Source organism: Pteropus medius, unplaced genomic scaffold, assembly GCF_902729225.1.
Source record: "Pteropus medius unplaced genomic scaffold, Ma_sr-lr_union100, whole genome shotgun sequence".
Lineage (NCBI taxonomy): Eukaryota > Metazoa > Chordata > Mammalia > Chiroptera > Pteropodidae > Pteropus > Pteropus medius.
In genome coordinates, this window is record NW_024352787.1 from 28,259,481 (window position 1) to 28,271,893 (window position 12,413).

The 12,413-nt window shown below is 56.1% G+C and overlaps 1 protein-coding gene across 3 annotated transcripts in view; it reads right to left on the minus strand.

Moving 5' to 3' along the window:
* Positions 1-525: 525 nt before the first annotated feature.
* CUX1 (cut like homeobox 1) overlaps positions 526-12,413 on the minus strand; it is a 339,895-nt gene continuing 328,007 nt past the window's right edge. For all 3 annotated transcript variants that reach the window (XM_039849000.1, XM_039848999.1, XM_039848998.1), the window contains exons 15-23: positions 9,315-9,442; positions 8,623-8,689; positions 7,768-7,880; positions 4,875-4,991; positions 3,717-3,800; positions 3,060-3,116; positions 2,568-2,648; positions 1,694-1,758; positions 526-1,413 (exon numbers count right to left, since the gene is read on the minus strand). In XM_039849000.1, coding sequence (XP_039704934.1) covers positions 1,344-1,413; positions 1,694-1,758; positions 2,568-2,648; positions 3,060-3,116; positions 3,717-3,800; positions 4,875-4,991; positions 7,768-7,880; positions 8,623-8,689; positions 9,315-9,442 — 782 coding nt within the window. In that variant the 3' untranslated portion in view covers positions 526-1,343. The remainder of the gene's footprint in view (positions 1,414-1,693; positions 1,759-2,567; positions 2,649-3,059; positions 3,117-3,716; positions 3,801-4,874; positions 4,992-7,767; positions 7,881-8,622; positions 8,690-9,314; positions 9,443-12,413) is intronic.

Consider the following 12,413-nt stretch of genomic DNA (forward strand, 5'->3'; position numbering starts at 1 on the left):
GACCCACATGAGTGGGTCTGGGCTGGGGGGCCAGGTGGCCCGGAACCTATGGCTCAGAAATGTCCCCATGCAAGGCTGGTATTCAGGAGGCTTGGTGGGCAAGGGCTCTGAAGTGTCAGCAAGCAGGGGCCCAAGGGAAAGGGGCACAGAGAAGCTCAAGAGCACGGCTCCAGGGCACACATAAGGAAGCAGGGATTCCTCAGGAGCTGATGTCACACATCCAACACACGTCACTCATTCAACCACAGTCTGATGGGTAGTTTTTAAAAAAGCAATGGAGTTCCCTTTTTGATTGGGTTGTTTGTGCAAGAGAATGAAGACGCTGTGGGTTTGGGTTTCAGCAAAAACTCCGGACTCACTCATGGAATCCTTAGGGACAGAAAAGCGGGGAGAGACAGCTCATATTCTGGGAGCTGTGCCCCACATCAGCAGCGCAGCTGAAAGGTCCAGCCTCAGCTCTCACGGTATTGCTGCAGGCACCCACCAGCCTCCCAAACCCTCAGAGGCACAGAGCGTGGGTACCAGTGTGGCTGCAACCATGTGTTTATTCAAAATGTGCAAAGCTGAACATGCAAGTGCAAATCTAACTTAGAAAGATCTTCCAGTGGCCCCAAGGTGGCCATGCTAGGATGTTCTGCTTGGCTGAGAAGCACCTGGGCCTCAGACCAGTCATTGGGTCTGAAGAGTCCAGGGCATGGGGGAGCTACTGGAGACTTCTTCTTGCTTAGAAGCCAGAATATCTTGCTAAAGAAGAAAGCAAAAATCATGGTGGGTCTGGGGGCAGGAAAAGGGTAACAGAAACTGTTCTGCCCTCCTGGGCTCCTTGGGGTTGGGTGAGATATGACAAAAGCAGGCCGGAGAGCTGGACTCAAAGCCTACTGGCCTGCAAAGAAGGGCCCTCTACCTCTTGGGGCAGGGGTGTATCCTAGGGGAGCCCTAGGGGATCCCACGGTCTAGCACAGAGAGGCCCAGGGGATCTCAACTGGATTGACCATGGCCAGAATCAGTGGGAACTCAGTGTCACAGCGTCTTTGCCACCAGGGCTAGCGATCAGGCTGTGGGCAGGGCTTGGGCTGGGTCACCAGCCTGAGGTGAGACTGAGGGGTCCCTTTGGCTCAGCCTGGCTGAGCCTTTGGGACCTTTTGGATCTAGGAGGCCTGATGTGGCTGAGACATTCTTTTAAGGGGGCCTAAGGGGACCTGGGGCCTCTCGTGCTATTGGGAGGAGGGCAAGGGCAGTTTTTGTGGGGGATTCTCTAGAGAAGCCTGAGTCCTTAGAAGCAGCTAACTAAGCAGGAGTGGGGAAGGCAGCCATCACTGTCACGTGGGGGAGGCCCCTGGATGTCACTGCCACAAGTCACCAGCCGCCGCCCCGTTGTCATTCTCATGGAACTTGTGCAGGTGATCAGCAAACCTGTGGGGCACAGAAAACTTTGCTGTTGCCGAGTGTAAAAGATAGATGTGTGTGTGTGTGTGTGTGTGTGTGTGTGTGTGGGGCTGGGTGCATGGAGATCTTCAGGGTGTATGCAGTAACATGTGATGGGGCTTGGGGGCAGGGGCTTTGGGGGCCAACAGGATGGACCAGAGTGGGGGATGATGGTGAAGGGCTGGGGGCAGCAGGGAACAGGAGTTGCACAGTGGTGCTGGGGGTACTCAGTATGGGGCAGTAGTGGGGCTTGCGTGGGCGTCCTCACTTCTTGGCGCAGAAGGTGGCACAGTCTCTCTCCATGCTCTCACTCCATGCCAGCTTGTAGAGCACCTGGCCAGAAAGAGACACCATGAGCTGCCTGTCCTGCCTCATGGCCACTGCTGCGGTCCACCTACAGCCTTTGGGCCTGGCCTCCTAGCACATGAGGGTTCTCACGGCCCAGGCCCCATGGGTCTTAGAGATGCTCCTGTGCCCGCCTGTTTCATACATGGTCAGATAGGCCTGGACATAGAGGTGCCATCCCTAAAATACCACTGGACATAGCACTGTCATAGCCAGGACCCACTTGGCCCTGGGGTCAGAGTTGGAGCCCAGGCTAGCCATGTAGGGGCCATCTTGACTGAGGCCTTGCTGAGGGTGGGGTTCTTGAGGCTGGAGCCCTCTCTAGGTATGCCCTACACTCTCCTCTCCTCCAGCTCTGGGCACGCAGGCATCACTAGGCCTCTGTATGTGCTCTGCTCAATAACTGGGATGCCCCTATGCGCCTGAGGAGATTCAGTTCAAGATATCCCCACCTGGCTGTCCCTTAGTAGAGTTAGTCAGACCCTCTTTCCTGCCTGCTCAGGCTCCCACAATGGCCCTTCCCTCCACCAAGCCCCTCCAGGATGGGGCACTAGATGGAGTCAGCCAGGCCTCTTCCATGGAGTGGCAGGGCTGCTGGCCCTGCCCGAGGGCCCGATGGGTGGGCTTGTCATCCCTAGGGTGGGCTGAGGCCCTTAAAGGGGAGAGGAGTGGCCAAGAGCAGACAGCGGGGCTTGGGGATGGCCTGGATGCCAGGCCACAGAACCAGGGTCCCTTCTACCTCTGGAGGTGAGGGGAGTGTGTTGAATGGATCCCTGGCTGTCTGTCTGAGCACTCACCAGGAAGACCAAGCAATGCAGGAACAGTGTGTAGAAGAATCCAATGGTGCGTGCCATCTTGTTGGAGAGAACCAGTCGCCCCTGGGGAGCAAGCAAGGTGAGGAGTGGGGATAGGGCAGGCCTCACCCAGTCCTGCAGGGCTGCCCTGGGCTCCTGCGGAGGGGAGGCAAGGGCAGGCAGCCTGCTCCCGTTCCACTGTATAGGCCAGGAAAGTGGACTACGGGAATTCCGAGGAATGGCATGCCCTGCAGCACTTTTCCAGAACCTACTGTGAATGGAGATACCAAAGGGGCTGTCCTGGAGGGGTGGGACCCTGTTCCAGGTCACACAGCTGCTCCTGGTAGGGCCTGTAAGGGGTCAGTGGGGTCCCTGGGGCTCCTCCAGGCTGGGCTGGAAGGCAGGTGATGAGGTGGCCCATCGGGGCTGCTGTCTCTGGAGGCCTGAAGACAAAGCTCAGGCCTGTCTGAGGTGGGCACCGAGGAGGGGACTCACCATGCTGAGTGTAGCCTTGTCCCATGGGCTCAGGCTCAGGTACTTCCGCTGCCGCTCCTGAAGTAGAAGGGATGATGAGAAGGGGTCCCCAAAGGGCCTCGCAGGCCCGACTCGCTGCAGAAAGGGACCCTGCCCCACTGTTCCTACAGAACACCAGGGGGCTTCCAGGGGCCTCCCTGGTGCCCAGTGCTACTCAGTGTGACATCCCAGGCTCCTCCCAGGGATCGCTGTCTTATGTCCTCTGCGGTGGGCCATCGCGCCTATGGGAAAGCCTTTATGGGCAGGGCTTCCGAAGCCTAAGAAGTAGGGGAGGGGAGTTACAAGGATTTGGGCGGGGCAACTACTACAGGCCATCTGACACTGGGATCACTTTGTCTGTCTGCCTGCCCTCTCAGAGTGTGCACCTGGGGTTATACCATTCACTGTCACACACCCTCACACAACCATCAGGCAGGTGTTTCTGGTACTCTGGGCCTGCCTGAGGTGGACCTGGACCTCCATGGCACAAAAGTGGGCATGCAGGCTGCCCTGGTCATCTGGTACGTGTAAGGCTGGGCCTGAGTGAACAGACCAGGGTTGGTGGAGTGGGGAAGGGGTGAAGGCCGAGGTCACGTTCTCTGGTATTCCCTGCCTTGCCCGGACGCCGGGCTTACACACCCGCTTGCTGAAGGAGGAGAAGGGGTCCAGGCGCTCCTCATACTGAGACGAATAGCGCAGCTCTGTGTCATCGCTGCCACCACCCTGCGTGGGGAAAGGAGGAGAGATCCAGTCATGGGGGCCCAACAGGAAGGCCGAGGCTGAGGGATAGCAAGTTGACAGGATCGCAAAGGAGGCTCAGTTTCCTCATTAGCACAACAGAGGCAAGGAAGCAGCCCCCAGTGACAGCATGATTCTAGCTGATGCCACGTGTCCAGGGGCATTGCCCAGGGTCAGAGGTCTCCCACGGAGTTAGGGCCATGGTGCCTCAGGGCAGGTAGGGGGAACTAAGGCCCAGACAGGGCTGGAATGTATGCGATGGACAGGGCTTGGCTCCAGGCAAGAAGGTCAGTTTGGAGGGCGTTCCCTGGGAGTGTGCGGGGTGGCTGTGGATTGCAGGTACGTACGCACAGGAAAGGAGACCGCCCAAGCCAGACACTGTGTTACTGGTTTGCAGAATCTGGGCGCCCTCTGGTGGCCTGAGAACAGTTCCAATGGGTGGAATGGGGGGCTAGTGTCTTAGGGAGGCCCCTGCCAGAAGCATCACTACTTCCTATCCTTCTACTGGCCACTCTGTGTCCCAACAATCAGAGAAGGGTTTCCTTGCACGAGGTGGTCCCCTGTGAGGCTTGGGGGCTGAGAAAAGCCAGAGGCAGCCCTCCTGGGTCTAGAACAAAGTGAGTAGTTTTCTGCTCTGTTCCCTTGACTGGTTTTGGGATGCTGGACCAAAATTTGGTGTGGTTTTTTTTAAAAAAAATGTTAAGTTTAAAACATATGGATTCCCCAGGGCCTGCCCTGCATGCCCAACACTCCTGGGGTGAAATTCCCAGGTCCTGGGGTCAGCTAGTGGATCACCCCATTTCACTGGGGTATCACTCAGGCCTGTACCTGTGACCCCTGCCTCTTAGTGTACCTCACCATCTCCTGGCTTGTTCTGATGAACAAGGGCCCACCAGGGCCCCACTGTGGGAGGCTCTCCCCAGCTTAGGGAGGACAGCTGGCAGGAGAGGGGGCCATAGGGCTTCTGGGGGATCCCAGGCCCAGCGTAACCCAACAGGTCACTAGCCCCATTCCTTCTGCCCCTAAGTGCCTGGGCCTGAAACTGGGGAGGGCACTCACCCGGCCAGGGTAGCTCTGTAAGAACTTGATCTTCTCGAAGAGCTTGATGTTGTCAGCACGCAGGCTGTCCAGCTCGCCCTGCAGGGCTTGGATGGTGTGCTGGGCCATGCGGTTCTCCTGTGGGTAGGCAGGTGGGTGGGTGGGCAGACAGGGCCAGGGGTAAAAGAGGTTGGGGAAATGGCCTCCAAACTGACACAGGTACTGCTGTGTCTACTGGGAGCCCCTTCTTGGCCCGAGGCCATCTCCTTGACCTGCTAGACCCTCCTCACAGTTGCCCTGATCCTCCTGTGACCCTACCTCAGGCAGAAATCACAGTTCTGGGGTCAGGTTTCTTCATGTTTTGTTTATGGTATTATCAGCCTTTAAAAAATCATTATTGAGATATAATTCATATAATATAAATGTCACCAGTTTTAAGTGTATAATTCAGTTTTTTTTTAGTATCTGTACAATGTTATACAGCTATCCCCACTATCTAATTCCAGAATATCTCGTCACCCCCATAAGAAACCCCCAACCCATCAGCAGTCACTCCCCAACTCCCCTTCCTCTGGCAACCACTCATCTACTCTCTGTCTCTATGGATTTGCCTGTTCTGGACAGACGCTTCATGGGAATGGAATCACACACCATGTGATTTTAATGTTTGCCAATCTAGAGGCAAGGTGAAATGGGATCTCATTTTTTAATTTATCCAAATACTTAAATAGGTGTTTTCTTCACACTGTTAAAAATTCAACGAGGACTAACAAGGACATGGTAATATGATGATTCCTCCAAAAATTAAACAGAATTGCCAAATGATCCAGCAATTCCACTTCGGGGGATATACCCTAAAGAACGGAGAGCAGGGTCTCAAAGAGATATTTATGCACCCATATTCATAGCAGTATTATTCACAGTAGCCAAAAGGTGGGAACAACCTAAGTGTCCATCGACAGATGAGTGGATAAACAAAATGTGGCCTAACTACAATGGAATATGATTCAGCCATAAAAAGAAGGAAATTCTGACACATGCCACAACATGGATGAACCTTGAAGACATTAAGCTAAGTGAGATGAGTCAGTCACAAAGACAAATACTGTACGATTCCACTCACACAAGGTACCTGGAGTAGTCAAATGCAGGGACAGAAAGTAGAATGGTGGGTGCCGGGGGCAGGGGGAGAGGGGGATGGGGAGCAGTTGTTTCACGGGTACAGAGTTTGTGTGGTATGACGAAAAGAGTTCTGGAGATGCATGGCGGTGATGGTCGCACGACGATGTGAATGTGCTGAATGCCACTGAACTGTACACTTAAAATGGTTAAGACAGTACATTTTGTTATGTGTGCTTTACCCCAAAATTTAAAAAGTACATGGTAAAAAGTATAGATTTTTAAAGCAAAAGGTCGAATACTTAATGCTTACTTTTTCTTTTAATCTCTTTTGAAGGCCTTCTTTTAAAAGCTGCATAGCATTCCACAGTGTGACTGTCCCCGGTCCCTGAAGGGCATGTGTGTGTTCCCAGTCCGCTGCCAGTGCAGGCAGCTGTGAGGGGAGCATCCCTGACTGTCTCTCATCTGAAGCCTCTTGAACCCAGATCACAGAGGGTCCCATTGGATCTGGCCCACCTTCGTCACCAGACCAGCACTGGGCCTGGCCCACAGTGGGCACTCAGCGAATGTTTGCCTTCCCTGGTCTGAGCCTGGAAACCTCACAGAACTGGAAATCCCTGGAACTGTGAGTTTGGAGAGGAAGGGTCTAGAAATTGTGTCATTAGCTCAAGAAGTGATTCTTTGAGAAAGATGAAAACCTTCCTGGTTCCTGCTCCCCCTGGGAGAGTGATCAGGGGGGACCTGGGCTGGCTCTGTAGGACGGGGGGTCTGCAGAGTCCCCAAGGCCAAGATGGTGCCACCTCTAGGTGCTCCCCTGGTCTGTCACTGGGCCTTCCACACTCTGAGCCTTTAATGTGAGCTACAATAATGTGGGTGTTAGTGACACGTGGATGGTGACTACAGCACTAGCAGGATGGCTGTGGTCCTGGAAGAATAGGGACCTGGAAGAGTAGGGATCTAGTGTCCACTCCCTCTGTGGGGACACCCTGGAAGCTTGAAAAGAAACAGTGTGCTCCTGCTTCTTTTGCTCTGTCCCCGACTCTCTCTCTTGTCTCCTGGTCCCTACTCTTCCAGGACCACAGCCATCCTGCTAGTGCTGTAGTCACCATCCACGTGTCACTAACACCCACATTATCGTAGCTCACATTAAAGGCCCAGACGCGACTGGGCTGGTCACCTTTGCAGACTGCCCCTTCCTCATGGGGTAGGAAGGCCTCCGGGTGGGCGTTCGGCAACCACTTGGCCCTCTTGGACCTCTCAGAGTCCCCCTAGACACCTCTAGACTGTTAATCTTTATCTAGTGCAAAGACCTTCCTCTCTCTGACTCCGCTTCTTCAAGTCCCCTACCTGATTTAGATGTTTCTTCCTGGATAATGGTGACTACTCCCCAGTCATCTTCCTGGGCCAGACTTCTGTCCTGAATTGGCTCCCCTAGGGACGCTTCTTACCCTCCATCCTGGCAGTGCCGCTCCCCGTTTTAATCCTCTGCTGGTGCCTCAGCCTGGCTTGAGGGCACTCCCCTGGCAGCGCTGTGTCTTCTTGCTGCAGCCCTGGAATGACCTGTACTCCCTTCTGTTTTGTTGGTCCCCTGTATCTGCTCACGTAGGCTCCTCTACTGATTCTTCTTTCAAAGCCCAGTGTGACACAGCCTCCTCCAGGAAGCCCTCCCTGACTGCACAGAACAAATCTAATCCCACTGCAGTTTATGGTCTATGACACATCTTTTCTCCCCGAGCCTGTGGGTCTTCAGGTCTTCAGGTCTAAGGAGTGTAGGAGAGGGAAGCACATGACTCACAGCCTCCAGCTCCTGGTTCCGGGCCCGGAAACGCTCTCTCTGGCTGGAGATGATGGAGAGCAGCGAGTCTACCTGGCCCTCGGGGAGGGTGCCACTGGCTGGTGCAGAGGGTCCTAGGAGGTAAGGAAGAGTAGCTGGGGGTGGCAGGAGTCAGAACCTAGCAGTGGGTCCTCAGGTTCCGTGGCCCCAGCTCTGAAGGAGCTCTGGCTAAGTGCCAGCGGGTAGAAGGCACAGGGTGTCTGAGTACAAGGTGCTGAGAGATTGAGGAAGGGGAAGGGTGGCCCCAGGGAACAGGGAGGGGTGTGACATGAAAATAGGGGTCCTAAGAGGGGAGGCCCTGCTCAAACTGCCTGAGGGCTGGGCCCCAAAGCCTCCCTCCCTATTACTCTATATTTGGATCAGGGATCCCTGCATCTGTCAGACTGGGCCCCCCATTCCAAGGTAAGAAAGGGGACACTGAGGGCTCTGGGAAGCCATGAGTATCCCCTTCCCCAGGTTCTGGCTTCAACCCAAGGAGGCCACCTCCCCTCCATTTCCGGGAGCTCTCTGGCTGCATTTCCACACCAGGGCCTCCATTGGGAGCTGACCACCACCTATCAGCCCTCTACAAGCTGCTAGCAGGGCCAAGGGCATCAAGGCCCCAAGGTGGGAGTATCAGGCTAAGGCCTAGAAGGGCAAGTGGGGGACTCGCCCTCTTTAATGTTGCTGCTGCGCTGGGGGAAGGGCTCTCAGACCTTCTTGGGGGGGGGGGCATGCTCTTTAGGGATCAGGGCTCCAGCTGAACAACCTTGTCACCCTTCCTGGTTCCCGATAGGCCCACCACTGCCCCAGCGGGTCAGGTTGGCCCTTCCTCACCATAGAACAGGGCGGTGGCCTCCTTGATGGGCTCTGGGATCTTCTCCAGGCCATACTCAGCTGCGCCCTGTAGGAAGAAGTGGGGGAGGCACCTCTACATGCAGCACTGAACACACCTTCAAGGTGTCCAGCAAACTAGGGGCAAGGAGCAACTGGGGTGGTCTGGTGGCAGTGGCAGGCACAGCGGTGGCCACAGAGAAGACACCTCGCGTGGGCCACCAAAGGGAAGGCAGGGCCCTGCGTCCACCCCCAAGGCTGGAGCACAGCATTAGGGGGTCTTATCCAGCCATTCGGCCCTGATGGCTGGCAGAGGTTGGGTGACTCCGGTCCTGCCAGTCAGCCTGCCGTGTGCCCTGGGCCAGCCCAGCTTCTCTCCCTAAGCCCCACTTCGTCATCTATAAAATGAGTGGGTGATGTGATGACTTCCAAGGGTCCTTTGGGCTCCAGCCTCCCATGATCTTGGGGCCTCAGGTTCTCTTGCTATGAGAAGAGTGGGTAATCCTGGCCATGCTTCTGCCCACAGCTCCCAGGGCAGAGGTCCAGGTCAATGGCCGGACACAGGGCACTTTGTGCCAGCTTGAGGAAGCCTGCCTGGCATCCTAAACTGGACCTTCATGGTGGAGTGAGCAGGCAAAAGCCAGAGAAAGCCCAGAGTAGTTGTCGAGGGAGAATAGGGTAGGGCGTGGGCTTACCTCGGCGTCAGGCCGCTGGATGGACTGGATGGTGCTGAGGTCTTGCTCTAGGCGGGCAATCAGCTCCCTCTGCTCAGCCACTGTGGCCACGGCCTCGGTGACGTGGACCTGTAGCTCTGCACAGCGCCCTGTAGCCAAAGGAAGACGTGGTCATCAGAGGGAGCCTGGTGGGACCCTTTGGACCTTTGTCCCTCTTTGCCTCCTCAATTACCAGTCAGTAAGCAGGACCCCCAGAGAGACACAGTAGAGTGCTGGCTGCTCCCTCCCTCCCTTCCATCGCCTAAAGGACCACCATTAGAGCAGCCAGCAGGGTCACAGGCACCCTTGGCCCCAAGAACTCTGTATGCTCATGAAACTCCCTGGGTAAAGGAAGGAGCCCAGGTAAAGGATTTAGGAGAAACAGGTCCACTCTGGCTCTGCCATAACCAGCTGGGTGAGTCTGGCCAGCCCCCTTCCCGCTCTAGGCCTCACTTTGCCTCTGTCTAGCAGGGCAAGGAGTTGAATGTAATGAGCCCCAAGTTTGTTCCAGGCCCTGGGTCTATGACCAGAGGAGGCCTTGGGGGTAGCAGTGGTGTAGAAAGGTACAGGAGCTGCAGTGGGGGGTGGGAAGGCCGCCTTCAGACCCAGTGGGGGGTGGGGGAGTGAGGGGTCCCAGCTCTGGGGCTGACAGCAGTGGTGCCTCACTCAACAGGCTCCAGTGCAGTGGTGGGGATGGGGCGCGATGGGGATGGGAATCCCCTGACCCACAGCCCTATTCCTCTCTCCCGCATCCAAATGCTAGGTATCTAAAATAATTCCGTGTGGAGATATGCCTGCCCTTTTGGAGAGGGGGAGATGTTGGGGAGTTCTCTCAGCCCAGGCCCTGTGGGAGCCTTCAGCGGCCACTGGCTGGGAGGACAGCGGTGGCCTGGGGGCTGGGCAGACCCAAGTTTGAGGCCTGGCCCTGCTTCTGGTTGGCTGTGTGACTCTGGGCAGCTGAATCACCTTGTCTAGACCTCATTTGTAAAATGGTGACAACAAACCTCGCTCAAGGACGCAGAGAAGAAGGCCCAAGGCCTAAAGCACAGGATGCTGTCCTTTGGGGAGGACTACGCAGCCACCAGGGGGCACTGTGGTCTCATAAATGCCTAAGGGTCCCAGGCTACAAGCAGCGCCAGGACAGCTTCTGTGCCTTCCTAGAGGACTTACGCATCACCATGCACCCTGCCGACCAGCTGGCCAACCCCGCCCTGGCTGGGCTCAGCCCTTGGGTCCGGGTTGGGGCATCTGGCTTCACCCCCACCTGCTCCATCTCCTGGGTGCTCGCTCATTGCACGCCAAACCCTTTACACACCTCACAACAGTCAGATAAGCCAGAACAGATGATCCACATTTTACAGATGAACCGAGACTTCCCAGCCTAAGACAGACCCCAGGGTGTCCATCCTGGCTATGTCCAAGCCCTTCCTCACACCAGGGGAAGGCACTACTGTTTCAGGCCCTGAATGGACTTCTTCCTTTAGACATCACTAAGCCCCTCTTTGTAGCTGGCAGGTAGGTGGTGTTGGTGGAAGTGAGGGGTCTGAGGTGGGGCTAGGGGAATAGGCTGGCCCTGAGGGCAGGGCCAGGTCATGGAGAGAGGCCTGTGGGTGGCAGGGTTCGGGTCCAGCCTTCGGCCTGTAGGCCCTGGGTGGCCTACAAGAGTTTTAAGCAGACCCTATGTGGTAGAGGCTCAGAGAGATCCCAAATGCCATGACCCACTGGCCGGGGGATTGAGTCCTTGGTCCTAGGCATGCGGGATGGGACTGAAGAGCAGGGTCATCTTGCTGCACAATATACAGGAGAGGTAAACAGAAGTCATGGTAAGATGTGGAAGAGGGACCTTGGGAAAGGATAGATTTAGTTCCAAGCACTGGGTATCCATAGGGATAGCCACAAACAGGAGAGGCGCATCTAAAACTGGTGCTGGGACTGATCCCGTGGGGATAGGTAGACAGATCCCAGATGAGTGGGGGGTGGGGTGGAGCCCAGAGAATGCTCTGGGGAGTAGCATCCCACCTTCAGAGATGAGGGCCCTGGGGACAGAAGGGACAGGGCAGAGGTGGGGAAACCTACGGAGAGGTGGACAGCGGAGTGAGCCCTTGTCCTTGGAGGTGTGTAAACAGCATGGTGGGAGAGGACCCAAGCATGGCATGAGGGTTGGATAAAATGCCAGCAAATTGATTCTTTGGACTGGCTATTTTATCTGTCACTAGTCCGTGGCCACCACAGCATGGTCTCAACCAGGTCTCTGGGGTAGGAGTGACTAGCAGCAGCTCCTGGAGCCATCTGTGGGCATGAAGGAGATGAGGGGGTGCCCGTGTTGTGTTTCCTGCGCATTTGTGTCTGTGCCTGATGCTAAGGGGGTGGGTGTACATGACCCTGCTCATGCACACATATGACACTGCGAATGTCTTGAGGGCCCTGACAGCAAACCTTCCATCATAGGCTACCCCGGCCAGCTGGTGCCAGGCCACTTTGTTAAGCTGGCCTGGAGAGCCTGCCACTGTTGCTGCTGCAAATGTTCCCAGACATTGGGTTAGTTGCTGAGGTGATATCTGGGGGTATAAGGCTGAGTGTTGGGAGCTATTCCTGAAGAGGTGGCTTTGGGTGAAACTGAGGGCTGACTGGTGTGAACTCAATGGAAGATGGCGGCTTGTGAGGCAGAGGGAAGGGGCTAGGCAAGGCCAGGCAGTGGAGGTGATGGGATAAGACTTGAAGGAAGGCCCTGGGCAGGGCTGGGGGACCTGGGGCTGCAGCAGCCAGGCATGGATATTTCCGTCATTCCACACGGGGGGATGAGAAGGCCAGGAGTCTGATGGTGTGGGCGCCCCTGAAGGAGAGACATGCCTCCTCCATGCCTGAAACTGGCCCCCACACAGGGAAGGGGCGAGTGGCAGCGTGGTTTGGCTCCGGTGAGTATAGAGTGCTAGAGGAACAGCTAAGAGGATGTGTGTGGGGGGGAGTTGGACCCATGGACTTGAGGCTGGAGATGCAGGCTGGGGAAAGCTCAAGGCCCAGGGCTGACTGAGCCTGCAGCAGAAGACATGGAAGCCCAGGGAGTACTGTGAGGAGAATGGC